Raw genomic sequence first — 17733 nt, forward strand, 5'->3', positions numbered from 1 at the left:
CAAATAGCTTCTAAATGGATCTAAATGGAGGTTATAAAGCTCCGAGATTTTTTGAGACGTATGGATGCAGGCAGGATTGAAGGTTTCAGTCTGAACAGTCAGAGCAGCATATTTAATAGATCCATAATATGGCTATTGAAGCATGTATCGCTGTGCATACAGCAAACTCACCAAGCCCTAATAAAGCGTTTTCCCTGGAACTGTGTTGGAGGACACTCGCCGCCCCAAGAGAGACGCAAGTCTTCATCTATCATCTCTCGGGCTGTTTTCGGGGTTGCAGCGATACAGTCCCCGAGCCTCGCGCTTCACGGATGCCATGTGAGAGCACTGCAGAAAACTGCCGGCTAAAAATAGTGCTTTCTATAGCTATAGCTCTCCTCCTCTTTCCTTGGGATCATCTCAGGAGGATGAGGCACACATTAAAATGTCAACAAGGAGGAATCTATTTCATTTTCTAACGTAGCTTGATGTGAATGGAGTGGGACGGCGGTGGGTGCATCACAGCGCAACCTGGTTTAGTTTCCAGTGCAGTCTCCTTTCAGCGCGTGAAAGTCACCTTCGACTGGAGCAGGGATCTCAAAGAGCGGGAGATTTTCTGATATGATTCAGTATAAAACACACGCTGTATTTGTCAAATGCAGTTGAAATCTATGAACAATAAAAGGTGATATTAGTCATGCTGGAGAGATAAGTTCTGTCTTTTGATTTTATTACATGATGTAGGTCTTCATTTATGTCTGCCTGTTCCTACTGCTTCCATTTTAGCTCATTTCCATTTGTCACTGCAAATTACACACATCCTAATGACTCAAACAACGTTGCATTATAGAGTTCAGTGAAGACAAAAGTTAAATATCATTCTAACCCATTTATTGACTTTTTTTTTTCCGCACACTTACAATCAAGGATTAGATCAATATCCATTGTCATATACTCTACCTACACAACATCATCTATCCAACACATAATGACAACATTAGACAAAAAGTTTTACAATGGCAAACAGATCTAGGCAGTGCTCCCCTCGGTTACTTTACTCCCAGACAGTCATGAGACATCAGTTTTACCCATCACACAAAACAGTGAATCGAAAGTTTGCTTGATATTGCATATTTATGCTAAGGGTGAAATGACATGCAGTGCTGTTTTCAAAGCATACTATACGTAGGCCTGTATATGTGTTATCTGTGAAATATTGGTGATATTTCATCGCACCATCTGGGTACAAAACAGCTATTGTGGGCAAACGCACGCACAGTATGTGATAGGTGGAGGAACTGAAACGATGCTGTACCCCTGAGGTTGCTTTGTTGTTGGACATATTGTAGCCTTTATTATACCTGCGTGTCAGCTCTGTGACATGAGAACAGGGGATGTGACAAGCAAGCCCCGACAGGAGTCACCTGATTTACACATGTGCATATCACACACACACAACACTGTGCATACTTCACAAATCCACTATTCAGGCTGCCTTGTACTGTGTGTGCTTCGCTAATCATCCTGGCAGGAAAAAGTCCGATAGATTTTTCTTTTTTTTCTTTTTTTTTTCTCGTACAGTATGAGTCGTAGAGGGTGCTGTGTGTTGCCTGTGCAGTACTCTTCACTGATGGCGGCATGATACTGCTGTACCATCCCCGTTTCTTTTTTTTCCTCTCTGTTATCTCTCTCATACTTAAAGGCGATACTTTCTCAGGAGCTCTGATTGCCACATGTACTTCCTCTCCGGAAAGCGATCGGGAATCCTAATGCGCCGGAAGTCCTGGATGCATTTCTCCAGCTCCTGCTCTGGAGTCATCTTCTCCTTGTTTGCTTTCCTTTTCGCAGCCTCTCTCTCTCGAACCCCGAAGGTTCTCACCCTCAGCATGTCTGTCTTGCGGCGCATCTCTGCCTGCTGCAGCATGTGAACTGGTCCTTTAGGCATGGGCCGGTCCAGGGTCTGGATGTTGGAGTGGCGGCTCACGGGGCCGCAGATCACGGTTCCCTGCGGGGAGCTGGCCTCGGACTGCGTCTCGGAGCAGGATGTGGAGAGCTCGTTGAAGGAGGTGCCGCTCTCCCCCTCGCGTTCGCTTTTGTGGCTTTTGCAGCAGCAGTCGCAGTGGGAGGACGACCACCGGGAGGGCCCACCTGCAATGCAAAACCCACACAAGCAGACAAGACAAGTCAGTTGTTGTTTTGCCATATGTAGCACATTTTCTGTTGCAGAGAGGTCTACCTTTCTGCAGCAACAACCACTGTAAGCTAATGCCCCCTCCTGATGGTGACAGATTCCAGAATTAATCAGAACGAACAGGTACAGTGATCGAGCAAACGCTGACAAATGCCTACACAGCAGTTTCAATGTCATGCAGATATCTCAAAGCCAGGATCAGATGAGTGCATGTGGGTATTTAGGGTGGTACAGCTGTGAGAACATGTGAGTTATTGGGTTTGACATTTAATTGCTGAATCTCAAAAAGCTGGTGGGCTGTGCATATTGCTTCCTCTGATAAGGAGAACCCCAGAGCTCAGTGCCGCTCAGCACGGCTCCGAAAAGACCTTTCCCATTTCCCAAGGCAGAGCTTGTCTCAGAGCCAAAGCAATCTGCTTTGCCGTCACAATTTCTTATTAGGAACTGGAACCTGGCCGCCGACAAGGTTGTGTATTATTTTTGTGTTTTCAGATCACTCAGTCAAATAAGTCGGGGGAATATGCTTTATACCTCTGGGCAGGCAACAACGGAGGGAAAGCGGGTAAACGCAAAGCATATTTTATCTCGGCTGAGTCAGGCTAGTGAATATCAGAGTGACTGAATGTATCTGCTGACCCTGGAGGTTTCCTAATCTCTCATAATGTCAGGAAGTTTCTATGAGCAGCGAACAGGTACAAGGAAAATATTTTACTGTCTGTTTTCCCCTTCGTACCTTCTTCTCGTCTCATCTCACATCCTCCTACACAACTAATTATGGACTACAAATACTGTACAGTTCTGCCTGCTGGCTCGTAGAGTGTTCACGTACACACACACACACACACACACACACACACACCGTAGCTATGTTTCATGTCCAAAAATAACCATGAACTGGAATCTTATACAGATCTAGTAACAGGTAGAAATGCTCTATGTTGCCGATGGCTGTGCTCGCAGTATGTAAACAACAGTACATGAGAAATAAATTCGTGGACGCAAAGCTCTTAATAGCTTTTTCCAGTGCTATGATACAGACTCACCAGCAATGATATCTCAGAGGGAGCAATAATTTGTCCATTACCTCCTTCCAGTGCATGCACCAATTTAAACGGAACAGAGTTCAAGGGGGGTTTTAACCTCTCTGCACAGACCATAATAACGACCTTATCTCTGGTGCGATGATTGCATTGAGCTGATAGTGAGAGAGTGGCTAACAGCTTTTTAATGGCTAATCCATGAGTAAAGAGGCCAATCAGCGCACCAATTCCCCCCCGCAGAAAATGAATCTCGCTGAATCCGGCAGAGGAGCAGCACCAGGCAAATGGATGCAAGCGCTTTAGCAAGGAGGACCAAGAGGAGGAGGCTGAGCATTGTCTCTAAATGGATGGATGCTGTAGTCCAGAGGGGCGACCCGTTTAGGAAACTCGCCAACACCCAATAATAGCAGCATAAAATTTTCAGGCTGTGCAGGAGAATGAATCGTACTAAAGCCACGAAGCACCTAGGCGTTTTCATGGCAGCAATTAATTGAGGAAGCGATCGCTGCCTCATCACTTGCAATGCAAAAACAAAACGGTACTTTTGGACAAAACAAATGTGGAGTCCTGAAGCGAGACAGGAAACATCTAAGAGCTCTGTCAGGAAGCGCAGTCATCCTCTGGTACATTTAAACAAGTGGGCGTGTACGGCTCACTTTGGTATCTTTTCAGGGAAGCCATTGATTGTAATGTGTTTTTCTCAGATCCATACGGCCTGTCTACAAGATCATATTCCAGCCACACTGAAAGACGAGGGCCGGCCCTCAGACCAGACCTGGGCTGTGTCTGCAATTCTCATAAGTAGCACAGAGGAGTCGAGTTCTGCTCTGAGCTATGGAGGCATGCAGGCGCTTCACTCGGGGGTATCCTCAAGCTATTCTCCAGCTCAAATGAAGGCAAGGATGATTGTCCTCATGGCTGAGAGAGGTCCACTTAATGGAGATGCAGCTGGCCGTATATTAAATTAAAATAACAAGCTTTTGAAGGCTGTAAATAGTAGAAAAGTAGGACAGAATTGGGACTGAAGGCACGTCCTTTGACAATCTCTTAAGCAAAATGTCAGTGAGTTTCTTGCCAGACATTAGTGGGTTTGTTTTTATTTGTGCTCCCAAACTGACTCATCAGAGATGTCTGATAGCGGCCGATATGTCGGAGGAGAAGCACCGTCCTTCAGTCACAGACTCGTAGAGAGGCTCCGCACAATCATGTGCTGAAAGTCGAGAGGCACAAAATAAATAAAGAGGAGCAAGAAAGACTCATCACTCAGCAAATTCGCGTTGTTATTGCACCGAACAAGGAGACCACACCAGAATTTATTTCATATTTAGACTCCAGTGACCCAAAGCTGTCTGCTTCTGAAATATGAAAAATATGCTCACTGATGCAAACCGTGCCCTCAATCTAAATGAATGACAACAAGATTTGAGCACTCAACAGTGATTTATAATCCAAGCTGTCTGATTAGGAGAAAAACCACTCAATTTTCGAATTTATGAAATAAACACGTCCACTATAGTCACTCCCATTTCGCTCTGCTATTTACTCGAGCACGGAATAATCCTGTGAGACTGAACAGTCTGAATTACATTGAAGGGCTCCAGCTGCTGAACAGCTATATTGCAATAACCTTTTTTCAGTCGTGTTCGTCATGAAGTAAACAAAAATAGAAGAGCGTCCTTAATTAATTCAGTGAACAACTGCATCAAAGCTAATTCCAACCATCAGGTTAAATATGCATGTTTGAGCTGCCAGAGTGGTGACGTCCTGAGCTTAGATCTGATTTTTTTTCTAAGCCACCATGCACAAATATTTTTTTTTTTTTTTTTACTCTTCCACTGCCTTGGGAGGAGTGTAGTTTACATGCTTGTTAGTTCACAAATTAGGCCAGCGTGTCCTTGCAGCAGAGGAAAAAAAAAAGGCTTGTCTTGCAAAGGCAGTGACCGTCCTCACAGGCAGATGGAAATCCATTTCACCAAGATAGTGTTATTTGCCGCAAAAGTATCACTTCAGCAGTTTGTGTTCAGACTAACTGATGGCTGCGGCAGCCCCTTGCCAAGCATAGCAGCATCTCTGATATCTGCATACATTCAAATTTGCCGATATTAATTACCTTCATCCGTCTCTAATCAGCGGCAGTGCTGAGCGAGAGAGAGAGCGCGCGTGATAAATAAGTCAGGGCAGCGAAGTTTCCTGACCCAATTCAAGGACACTCAGCGTCTCTTATGGTTCTCATGGACCACATTATCTGCTCTCCACGAGGAGAGTGACAGCTCCATCGGCTGATTGTTAATGACAAGCGGGTTACGTCCCCTCCCGAGTCAGAAGGTGGCCGTCCGCCGAGTCTCCCCCTGACAGGGAGATGAACAACCGGCCCGGGCAGATTGGGACGTCTGTATCGGCCCCGTCCCCACGGGCCCGTCCCCTGACCCACAACCGCACCCCTCCTCTGCACAAGCACTGATGAAGCAAGATGAGTCCGAGAACAAAGTGTGAAGGCGTCTCAAGTATGTGCAGAGCTCTTGTCATCACCTAAATGATGCCTCAAGAGATCGGAGAGAGGGGGCGGGCCGAGTTTGGTCCCTCGTCCTGTCAAGATAGTTTTACTCAGACACTGGCGTCTAAGAAAGAGCATGTAGCATGAGGTCATGGATCAGACCTGTTTTTTTTTTTAATTCTTAGAGACAAACTTAATCAGCTCAGTCAAAGTGCTGCTTCTATCACGCATCCTAAAATAAGAGACACAACACATCAGTTTCTAATTTTATAAAGGTCTCTGCATGCATACTAACGCAGGGGATACCCCCCGTCTCCAGAAAATATTCAGTCCTGTGAAGAGTTTCGCATCCAAGTATCCATTAAGTGTCTCTGGAGGGATCATTAAGGTGCTAGATGTCAGACAGCAAGGGCTGTTAAACCTGGTCTCCCACAGCTACACGGAGCAGGAATAGCATAACCAGGCACAAAAATAACTGAAGGTGCTTAAATGATGGCTCCAATTTTTCATTAACTTCCAGGTTTATTGCTTCTTCTCTTTTTTTTTCTACCCCTTTAAGACGTATAGCCCCATTTACTTCAATCCCTCGATGATGGGCCACAAAGTTTGTGCTCCTCTTGTCATTATCTTTGTGATATTTTATATGTTTTAAAGTGTATTTTTTAAAGATAAGAAGACATTTCATTGGCGAAATGTTTCTGAAACAATAGCGTCACATAAATGTGTTGCTTTCGGTCATGATTCAAGTGAAGGGCAGATGAAGCTCAGTTTTTAAAGCCAGCCACCTGGCTGATCAAACCCCATATTACCATCTTGAAATGCCCTTAAACCATCACCCCCCAGCTGTAGATGAAGTTAGATGAACTCTCAGCAGCTCGTATACATTTTCTCTGGGTACTTTTGTTTCCCTTCCCAAAGACATGTTTACAGTCAGCTGGAAAAGATTCCAGTCCTCTGCAAGTCCAGTTTGGAAAATTTCAGAATAGATGATAAAATGCTGAATAGATTTGACTAATTTAGAGTCAATTCAATGCAAAAATTCATCTTGATTATGATGTATTGTTTGTACTAAAAAAAAGGAACTACAGTGTTTATGCAGCATTCAATATGTATGTGCACATTTTGAAGGTAATATTTTAAAGTTAAACTGCTAAGAAATCATCGGACTGGATTCGGATCTCGATTTTTTTAAAACCTGCAGTTTTTCAATAAACTCAGATTTATGCACATCGTCTGTGAGCTGATATAGTACACGGGGTTCTGCTACAATCCGGAGAAAATGTGTGGCACGGGCTCATACGCCTCTCCTTGTTTTTGACCATTTTTCTACCCAAGTGCTCTTTAAGATGAATATGAGTTATTCATGGGAACATCATCCATCTTTTGTAGGTATTGCCAATCCATTCAGACTCCAGCCGGGCTCTGTGGGAGCTCAGGGACGGCCCAATCTCTGCCTCTATTACACCCAGGCAATTGATTACTTTCCCTGTCTCTCTGTGCTGCTTTGTGGCCATTGTTCAGGGGCCATTATGGCCACACATCATCTCATTCACGGCCCAAATGAAGACCGCACCTTTATATTAATAACGCACACCTGGCAAGAATAATCATTCTCTATCTATACTGTACATGTCTCCCATTTTGACTTGACGCCGGCTCACCGAGAGAGGGAGAGATGAAATACTCTCTGATCTTACCAATCCCAGAGTTCACTGATGATTTGCTCTGCTGCTCTGATGTGGACGCAGTAAAGCCAGGGCACGTTTTGATGTCTGCAGTCCGAGACGATGGATCGTTTACATCAATGAACTGAGTTTTGGAAAAAATACGACTTAGACAGTTTTAAACTGTCTTCAAAATAGGTTGCAATTTGTCTCTCAGAGGACAGCAGGAGAATTATTTTGAGATCACAGCTTGCCTTTTAATTAGCCAACACTCTCCTCTTTCCCCAGTGATAATTAGCAATAAGGAGACTGGTCCCAAACGCCAGCTGGGAGGTTAGAGTTGTTAATCACTACAGCAATAATGTTGTCTCTGCCAATCGAAAATCCAAACATCTCTAGCATGCTAATTGGCCTACATTTCTGCTTGACAGACGACAAGACAGATGAAAGAAGAACCCATCTTAAACCAAAACGAGACGAAAAGCTATAGTAAAAGAATGCTAAAATATTAAGTACTGATTCTGAATTCTCCATTTAAACTCATGTCTGTTGTCACGCTCTGCAGACATGTGATGGTCGAGCTGCAGGCACATCTAAAACATGCAGAGCTGCATCCATCCATCCATCCATCCAGCCATTCTTCTATTATACCCATTCCATTTCGGTTAGGATTACATGAGGTGCTGCCTCTTCCTGGTGACATTGGTTAACAACAGGAGACACCCTGGTCAGGGGTTTATGACAGGGCTAACAAACATGCATGCATGCATTCATTAATACAGAGAACTGAAGTCACAGAGTAACTGACCAGGCTAGATGTATATATATATATCGATATATGTATATATCTATATATCTATATCTATCTATCTATCTATCTATCTATCTATCTATCTATCTATCTATCTATCTATCTCTATATATATAAAATCTTTTTTATAATCTCATTCTCAAGAACTGATTGATGTTTTCAGTATCTTTTCTCACAACTGAGTGCCTCTAATCCTCAGGATTTTCTGAATGGTTTTCTGTCCATCTGTTTCTTTTTGTCCTGTTCCATCTAATATTTGCGTGCTATCATTTTTGATTCATTTCATACTCGCTCAGCTGTTCGTTCGAACGGAAAATAGGGCAAAATCGGTTAAATGTTAATTATTCGCCATGGTTGTCTCATGCTAAACCTCTTGCACGTGATGGATGCTCAAACGCTGTGGCCTCCTGAGGAAAGTGCCCTCGTACTGAGAGCATCATTTGTATTAGTCGGCAGAAAAACCAACAACATCCAGTCCTCCGGGCAGGAGGGCATGACAGCAGCGGAGGGAAGAGAGTCTTTGCATGATGAGGCCAAGAGTCCTCTGACTGTTTATACAGATGTAGCATGAATTGTATGAAGATATCTACCGTGGGCATTTCTGCAAACGACAGTCCGCAGTCATGCTGACAGTCAGAGGAGCTGCAGAAAACAACTGACGCTTTAAACAAGAGGAGCTCCATTGTTGATGCTAAGGAACTGACAGGCTGGAAGACAGTCTCTCAGTTTGTTTACTTCTGGATTGCTCTTTTAACACTCTCAACAAAGTCAGCCTCCATGCTGCCATTTTTGCTCCAGATGAGCCTGCATGTGGGTACGAAGGAAGCAGCGAAAGGGTTCTGCTGAGGAACAACAAACAGCAATAAAGCACATCTGTTTCGTGCCCCCCAAAGGTGCACTTGTCGACATGCATCCTTAGTTTAGGCCTACCTGCCCTAGGCCAGCCAGTGTCCTATATTCAGAATCAGGTTACAGTATTAGTTTTGAAAGTGGATGCGGTCCGCTGTGCTGCTGTGAACCGAGGGCTCTCACGCCTGTCTGCTTATGATGTGTCTATCCATCATCCAGACTAAGCCACTGCCTCATTTGTGATGTATTTATATGTGTGTGTGTGTGTGTGTTTCCGTTCAGCCTCACCTTGCGCTCGGGGTTTTAATGAAAACTAAAGCTCTCCCTCTGCTTCTTCTGTCAAACCCCCACACCACCGTCACTAACACCACCCCCACCCCCCAATTTTTTTTTTTTTCCCCCTCTTCGCTCCCTCAGTCTCAATGAACTTTCCCGTCTGATCCTTACTTTAATCTATTTTTGCAACCCGCTCCCCCTCGCTTCTTTCTGCCTCAGTTCTTTCTCCCCATGGCCAGGTCTCATGCAACTTTTACTCCTTCATCCCTCCTGCTCCCCCACTCTCTCCTCCATCTGCCTGCCTCCCCTTTCTTCACTTCCTTTCAGCTTGCTTCCTGAAACTCTCTCTCCTCTCCTTCCCTCTCGGTGCTCCTCTTACTCTGCCGCACACAGCGCCCCGTTCCTCCAGCGTCTCTGCCCACCGTCCCTTCCCTCTCCGACCGTCCCATGACTTTGTCCTTGGGCCATGTGTGTTAATGGGGAAGGGGGTGAACACCTACGCCATATGCTGCGCTCCACATCACCGAATGACTCAGGAAAATCCTACAAGACTGTTTTTTTTTTTCCAGGTCGAGGCACACCCTCTGTAATAATTACCCTATATTAGCGATGCTATTGGTAAATCATTAGGAACCATATGTCATGTCTGCCTCGGTCCACCCTCTTGCATCCCCAACCTTGACCCACCAACTGGTTCTCTTCAGTTCCTCTAAAGGGAGCCATTCAGATTAATGAACTAAGTGTTTGTTTTAATTGGCCATATGGCCCCAGCTCCTCCCTCTGCCAAGGAATGAGCCATATTTGTATCCAATTAAGTTATCTGCTGACTGGGAAACTTTATCTCTAACTCAATAAAAGGAAAGCTTTTTCAAGAGAAAATAGCAGCATTCATGTGATTTTTTTTTCCCCTCCCACTGGTGCTATATTATTCATAACCCAGCGGCTGGCAGAATCTGAGCAATAAAGCCCTGTTTAAGCATGATGCATGTGTACTTCAAGTGTACCAGTATTGTGACTCAACTCCCCAGAGGTCCGTGGGCAAGTTTGCCTCTTATCTCGGACACAAAGCACAAGTTTGAAGCCAGCCATAGTCAAGGTTTGCAAAGATTTATTAGGGATAACGTTGCAACCCAACCATGCCTCCTGGTGGTGCGAGCAATGTACGTCTTTTCCCACACCTCAAATTCAAATAAATATGATATTATTCTTTATGTAAAACTACACATGGGAAACCTTTTCTATGTGATAAGATAATCAGCTTGATGGTGTCTGGATGTGGTTGTGTGAGGGCAGCATGAGGGATATTTTTACCATTTGTAAATAGATACTGTTTGTTGTTATTTATTTACTATAGCTGTTGTGTAACGTGATGTCCTCTAAGGTGAAAAAGCCCCCACATTCACTCCCATCAGCTCTAAGAGTGTAGAGTGGGAAGAGATCTTCACTCACGGTAGAAGATGTACTGTGCGTAATTGGACCAGACCCTGTCATCTGCGTAATGACCAAGTGAGGACGCAGTCAGGGACGAGTTGCAGGCCACAATGTGAAAGCCGCTCTCTGACAGCATGTCAAAAGCCCTCTCCAGGTGCCTGAACTTGAGGTAAAACCTGCAGGTGTATCGATCCGGCGGTCTGTCAGTGTCCCTGTTCTCATTCAGGGCGTCTCCGAACACCTCTTTGGCCAAGCCAATCCTGCTGCTGATGAAGATTCTGGGTAACTTTTTGGCTTTGGCGTCAGTTTGACTTTCTCTCCCTCCCGCGGCGCAGACTCCTTTAAAAGCCACCGTGATGTAGCCGTACCTCCTGTCCATGGAGTAGGAGGGATAAAACCTCTGGTCGCTGCCTTGGGACATGTCGTCCAAATCACTGTAGTACAAGTCATCTGGAAAGAGTTTTCCCTCATCGGAAGACAAAAGTTTCGCTAAATCGGGCAGCTGGAAATATTCCGCCTCCCTTTTCAACCTCCCTCTCTCGGGAAAGTGATCAGGGAGGACAACTTGCTTGTCTCTAAGGTAATCCAACACATATCGAAAGAGAAAGCCATCCCTGTCAATAAAATACCGTCCTCTGAGGTCCCGGGATAAATCATTTGAAGACCCCTTCTTGTTGGAGAACAGTTTCCCTAGGAGAGAATTTGGAAAGCTTGTCAAAGTGCCGAGGCGAGTGTAATACACCTGCCCACCCACGTTTAATTCAATAACATCCGACGGAGGGTTCTGCACGGAGCCTTGGTCTTTTGCAGGTTGCGTTTTGCAGTTTTCGCTCAAAGCCATTGTTTTGCTTTTTTTTTTTTTTTTTTTTTTTTATCTCGCACAAAATCCAAGCCTCGGTTTCGGAGCGCAAATAAAATCCCAGAAGTTCAGGGTGCGGGATGCAGCTGCATGGTGCTGATGCTCTCAGACCCGAAGCACAGGCGTGATTCAAGCTGCAGTCCGCGCATCCACAGTCTCATGACCGAACAATCCCGAGGTGTGTCTACAGTATATCCTTCAGCCCCGTGCGTAAAAGTGCCCGTCCGCGGTGCATCCTTTTTGAACTGAATCGATTTTTATAAAAACGCATCATGTTACAGGCGTCCACTGTGCTGGCTCACCGGTGTGAATTCAAAGAAAAAAAAAAGAATCTTCAGTTCTAAAATTTCACACCATCAAATAAAGTAAGAAAAAAAAAAACATTTCCAAATCAAGTTTTCAGTGGAAAGATTCGTTTTGCGCCTCGCGCTCAGTCCAAACACACAAGCGCAAAATCAACTAAAAAATAAAAAAAAAATAAGAAATCTGCAGGTACTTTATCATTCCTGCTACTGAGCGTCGCTCTTGACTCCTGAGATCTGGAAAAGCGCCCCGGGGTCGCTGTGAGGAAGGAGGGAGGAAGCGGGACTCCTGCGCGCTCCCATCTCTCCAAACTGCTGAGTGCAGAGACGGCTGGCCCGGCAGAAGGTTTCAGGTAATGTTGCTCCAAGCTGTGCACCGGAGAGGGAAAAACCCGTCCCGCGAACTAATGTCTTACATCATCTTAAAGGAAAATGACATTTTCAGTCGGACGGGAGGGGAGAGGGAGGGTGCGCATCCGTGCCGTTTTTCGTGAAATTCTGATCCAGCCGCGGGCGACGAGGATTCGGGTCTAATGCAGTTTGAACGTCCCACAGTGTTGCGGATTTTAATCCTCTCCTCTGGATCTTCGCAGAAGCTTTCACATTTACATTTAACGCTTTTAGCTGACGCGCTTATCCCCGGAGACGCGGGTGAGGGGGTTAGGTGTCACAGTCTTACTCAAAAACTCGTCGGCTGTGTCAGCCACACGCGAAAAGAGCTGTGCTGGTGATCCACTCAGCGCCACGCTGCTCACAGCTCACTTTCTGTGTTATGAACCCACTCAGACAGCAGCCAGCGGAAATAAAAAAAAAAAAAGGTCAACTGCATCCTCTGCGCGTGACTGAACGTGGACCGCACTCTCGTGGTATATGAAAATTGATCCGTTGACTATTGATTTGATTGGATTTCTGTTTGGAGGTTGCAGAGCGTAGTGGTTTGCATCTTCTCTCTCGGTGAGAATATACAGGATTCAAGTCCAGCCTAGGAGATGAACTGGTGAAATGATGGTGATTTCAGCACCGTGGACAGATCTCTGCCGTCTCCAAAACCGCTGCGACTTGGTTCACTGATCTCTGCAGCATTTTCAAAAGAAAGCCTGTGTCCATTAATAACTTCTCATCTGAGTAGGGTGGCAATTATGGAGGTAATCAAAGATAATCCATCAATATGAGCCCTCCATTCAGGGTATGTTTTCCTTGGGCTTTCCCATTAGTTCTCTACAAAGGGAGATTGATCCTCACTACTGAATCCCCTTTTTCTGGAATTAAGCATGTATTGTTGGTTATTATCTGCTCAATAAACTCATCATAGAACCATCAGTATTTATCACTCTGAAACCCAAACACCACAGCACTCCACTTTGAGTGAGAGAGAGACAGAAAATCAGACCCAGGGGACACTGAGAGCTCAACTTTGACATAAAACAATAAAAATGAAGCCTGCTGCAGATGTTTCTCTGTAATGGCCTCCAAGCTGTAAAATCATATTTTATTTATTCAGCTTGTATACTTTTTTCTTGTCTACTTAGTAAATGGTATCTCTTTGTAAAGAGATGCTTGGTTATGTGAACATTCTGCAGTGTAGTTAATAAACGATATATCAGAATCCTGAGCATCCTATTTGGCATTGTCAGTTATCACATGTTGGACAATAACATTTCAGTTTTCCATAATCAAAAACATAATCTCAAAGTAAAAAACACAAGTCTCGTACATGTCTTGCTCAAAATCAATGCTGCACAATGATCAGGATCACCAGGAACCACTGACAGTCGGTGGGGGGGTTTGCACAGTGTGGCCATTCAGATTACATCAGGATAACAGAAGCCCCTCGCGCCACTGAAGTGAGATGGCAAGGCTTAAGTCAAGGATTTGCAATGCATGTCATCATCTGTACATGAAGCTTTATATAGGTCACAAGCTGGTGTTGAAGTAATAAAACATAAACATAGAGTAGAGGCCAAATAAAAATAGCTGGAACGGTGTTCATGATCACTTGAGTCTGTGGGCAGGGGGAATCATTTTATCCATACGGGCCTGTTTGTTGTAGACATTAGGTATGAAATCTATTAAACCCAACTGTCCAGACCGCGTGCAGCCACCTGCACCGACACCTGTCCATGCTTCACTCATTTTTTCCTTTGTGTGTGTGTGTGTTTTGAAGTCATGTTGTGATAAATCAGTGGCTTTTATCGCTGTAGCAGGGAGAGAAGGCGTTGATGATGGGAGAGCACCCTTGACTGGCTGTTTTGAGGAGGCAGCGGTCACGCTTTACCCTGTTAATTCAGAGTATATTGTGCTGGAGAGGGGTTGCTAAGCAGCCACGGGGGACTGAGTGGGATTCAAACAGTGGGGATTTAGAGCCACAGTGAGCATGCTGATCTCTTTTGCTGCGATATGAGGTTTTACTGCTTACATTATGAATGATGTTGTAGCGTTTAGTAGATAGTGCGACCTTAGCACCCAGATGCACTCCGTTGGGAATCACAAAAGTAAATGTCTCTTACCTTGTGGGGAAGTGATTTTAAAGCCATACACACAGCTGAATATTTGGTGTGGGACTTGTTCACGAGGATGACTTGAAGCTCACTCTCAACAGTTTGCTCTTGGACGATTCCCCTCCCACATGTGCTGTAAACCCGATTTCTTATTCACTTTTCCCATCTTCCCATTACAGCCATAGTTTTCCTGCATCATTTCCGTGCCAGGTCAGAGAGCGTCTTTTGGAAGGGATTGAGTTTTATGTAGCTTTAGCATGAATAAATTCGGACAACGCGGCTCCCAGCTGACCACGAAGTAAAAAAATCTGTATGTGCTGTAACAGTAATTTATCAGCTGTGGGCTTTGCTCAGCTTTAACCTCATAATCTGCAGTGGAGCTGAAGCAATAAAAACACACCGTAGAAGGTAAATTTACACTGCACGAAAATAAAACACATTTCTTTAAAATAGGAAGTTGTTTTTTATTTCCTACAAACATGAACATAATTTATTATTGGGGAAAATGTGGTGGTGTGGAAATTAGTGAACGTGTATGTCACTGAAAATTCTATGTGGACCCCTTTGTCAGCCAAATAACACAGATCTAAACCTCTCTGCAGAGATATTATCCCTAAACACACATTGAAGCCTTGCCCTGTTTCCTCTTCTCCCACTCACTTTCCACTCACTCATATTTCCTGATCAAAGAGCCAGATGAGTGAATTGTATTTTGCATTTTTCTGCAGGAAGAGTAACAGTACTGTAGTTTTCCACATCTTTCCCTGTGTGCTTTCTGTTCTGATTAAATCTTTTTGAAGTTGCTCTACTTTCACTGATGAGCGTTTAGAGCATCCTAATTAGAAGCTGAAGTTTGACATTTTTGGTTGATGCCTATAATTATTAGGAGTTATTTCACTGTTTGCCAGTGCAGCTCCATCACTGCAGTGGCTTTGTGTGTCTTCTGAAGCCCCTAAAGGGTAGAGCGCTACAGTGCATGAGGAATATTTAAAGCATGTTTAATGAGCGTTCAGTATTGTTTTTTAATGTTGTTTCTCATTACAGTTAAATGATAATTATCAGGTGGAACCAGGAGAGATGAGAGCTGGATAGAAGTCTTAATGCTCTGTTTCAATCATCCTGAGCAATGGACGGTGTAGAAAAGAGGTGAAGAAGGGAGGACAAGCAGGAGGACGCTTCACAGTTGACAGAAGCACAGACTCACCAGGCAGTAGTGAGAGCTGTGGTGTTCGGCTCGAAGACAGCGGCACGGTCCACCCGGGAGGTGCAGAGATGGAGACGCTGAGTGTGTTGATGGGACTGAGCAGGATGAACAGATCAGGTCCGGCAGTTTAAAGACGGGACAAGCTGGGTTGAGGAGAGACAGTTGTTTGTTGTTGTATTTTCTTTTTTTTTTTTTATTTGGGGAGTATGATTCTCAATAGAGCTTAAAACATCATTTTATTTCAAGGTAGCATTATTGAACTCTAAAACATCACCTTTTTACAGTTGTGCAATCCGTCCTGCAGGTTAGTCACACGCCACTGTGGGTAACTGCAGTGTCCATTCAGTATTCCTCACGCTGTCTGTTTCTGTAATGCCCCATTAACAGCTGCAAGACAGTGAAATAACACGCTGAGCAGCTGCAAGAACAATCTCGTAAGAGGAGACAAATGCTGACGCACCATTTGCTCAATGCTATAAAGCAGCAAGTCTCTTTATACGTTTTAGACGGTGTTGTATGGGTAATGGTTGCTTTTGAGCCTGGATACCATTTTAGAATAGTACTGTATGTTGAATGATGAAACGTGAACAACTCACTGCAGTTACTGTTGTGGGGTAATTTATCTAAATCATGAAAATAACAGCACATGGGCATCATGAAATACATTTATTTAATTCAGATTCAACTGTGTTTATCAATTTATTGAGAGTTTCTGTCACTTTTTTCCCCCAAAAAATGTAACTTTTCAATATCTGGCAGTTCTTCAATATCATAAGAAGCTCATGTTACAAAAGTAATGTGTTCATCCTGTCGTTGATTTCAGTGGGGTAGTCCTTTTGGCCGCCACAATCTTTACTTTATGGATGCAAGTCTCTATTTAAATGGATTTGTGAAGTTTTTAATCTTTCATCTTTAACACATGGTCCTGGAATTGTGTTGAGCGGAATTACACATGGCAAGAACAGTCTGTGGACAGAATTACAGGACAGACGTGCATCTGTCTCTTTTCAATGTGTTTATCCTCTGCACTTTCAGACAGTCATCTCAGTGTTTCTGTCCATGCATGGTGGCTTTGCTTTTCAGTTCGATTCTTTCATATCTTTCTTTTTTTATGCTTTATTTTCTTTGTATTTTTTTTTTACCTTGCGGCTATATAGGTTTCCTGTGTCTTGTCTCTAAAATGTGGTTAACGACTGTGTTAACCTCTGATTCCTTTGGGTCCTTGTATCTGTTTTCAGTTCATAAATCCATCAAGTCCTCCAGGTCATCCTAAAGGATTGAATTCCAGAACTCTTTGTTTCTTTTGTATTTGTTTGCATTCAAAATTGTGTCTCTTTGTGGCTGCTTTCTTCTGTCTTTTGAGGATTGTTTTCTGTTTCACTTTGTGAGTGCCAAGGAAGCTTTTCCAGCTCCTCTGTATTTCACTTTGGTTGGTTTCATGTTATTCCTGTGACATCTGGACAGTTCAGGGTTAATACAAGAGGATCCTTGAATAACCAAATCCCCCTGCCTGCTCCTAAATCTGTCAATGTCAAGTCCTCAAACTTGCACTGAGAGTTTTGAAGTTAAAGAAGGTCATTGTTGAATTGCTGGTTCGGTGCCACATGTTGCCATGTGTCTTTCCCTATAGTTCTCTTGTGATTAGGGCTTTGACACTGTCTGTGTCCCTTTATGACAGAGGTGTCAAACTTAAGGTTCATGGGCCAAAACAAGCCTGAATAGGCTCCAATCTGGCCCATCAAACCACCAATCAAATGATAAACATTTCAAAGAAAATACAGACTTTTTTTTAAAGCACATTTCTCAAATGCAGCAGAAAAAAAGCACAACAATGTGATCTGTCATGAGATTTAATTTAACTTATTTAATATCTCAAATTTGCCATTTTTCATACATTTCTAATACTTTTGTCTGGCTGTAGTAGTTTTTATCTGTTTATGTGGATATTTCTGTGTCTTTGGGATTGTTTGTGGGTTAGAAGCAGAGCTTTCATTGATAAAAGTGTCCGTGCGCGTGTCTCCTGCCTGGGAGCGTGAGCGGCGCCCCCTGGCTGCAGTTCCCCGCCTCGGCCAGCAGTGGGCAGGGCTGCATGTTGGAAACAGGTCAGCCATGGGGCTGCCTGCCTCTCTCGGTTC

General features: G+C 44.1%; 1 protein-coding gene across 1 annotated transcript; it reads right to left on the minus strand.

Moving 5' to 3' along the window:
* Positions 1 to 1586: 1586 nt before the first annotated feature.
* Positions 1587 to 11910, minus strand: kctd16a (potassium channel tetramerization domain containing 16a). Its single transcript, XM_030117595.1, has 2 exons — positions 10754 to 11910; positions 1587 to 2127 (listed from the first exon to the last, which is right to left on the minus strand). The coding sequence occupies exons 1-2, from the start codon at positions 11574 to 11576 to the stop codon at positions 1676 to 1678; spliced, it is 1275 nt and encodes a 424-aa protein (XP_029973455.1). The 5' UTR covers positions 11577 to 11910; the 3' UTR covers positions 1587 to 1675.
* Positions 11911 to 17733: the final 5823 nt, after the last annotated feature.

The sequence above is a fragment of the Salarias fasciatus genome, chromosome 2 (assembly GCF_902148845.1).
Source record: "Salarias fasciatus chromosome 2, fSalaFa1.1, whole genome shotgun sequence".
In the NCBI taxonomy this organism is placed as follows: Eukaryota; Metazoa; Chordata; class Actinopteri; order Blenniiformes; family Blenniidae; genus Salarias; species Salarias fasciatus.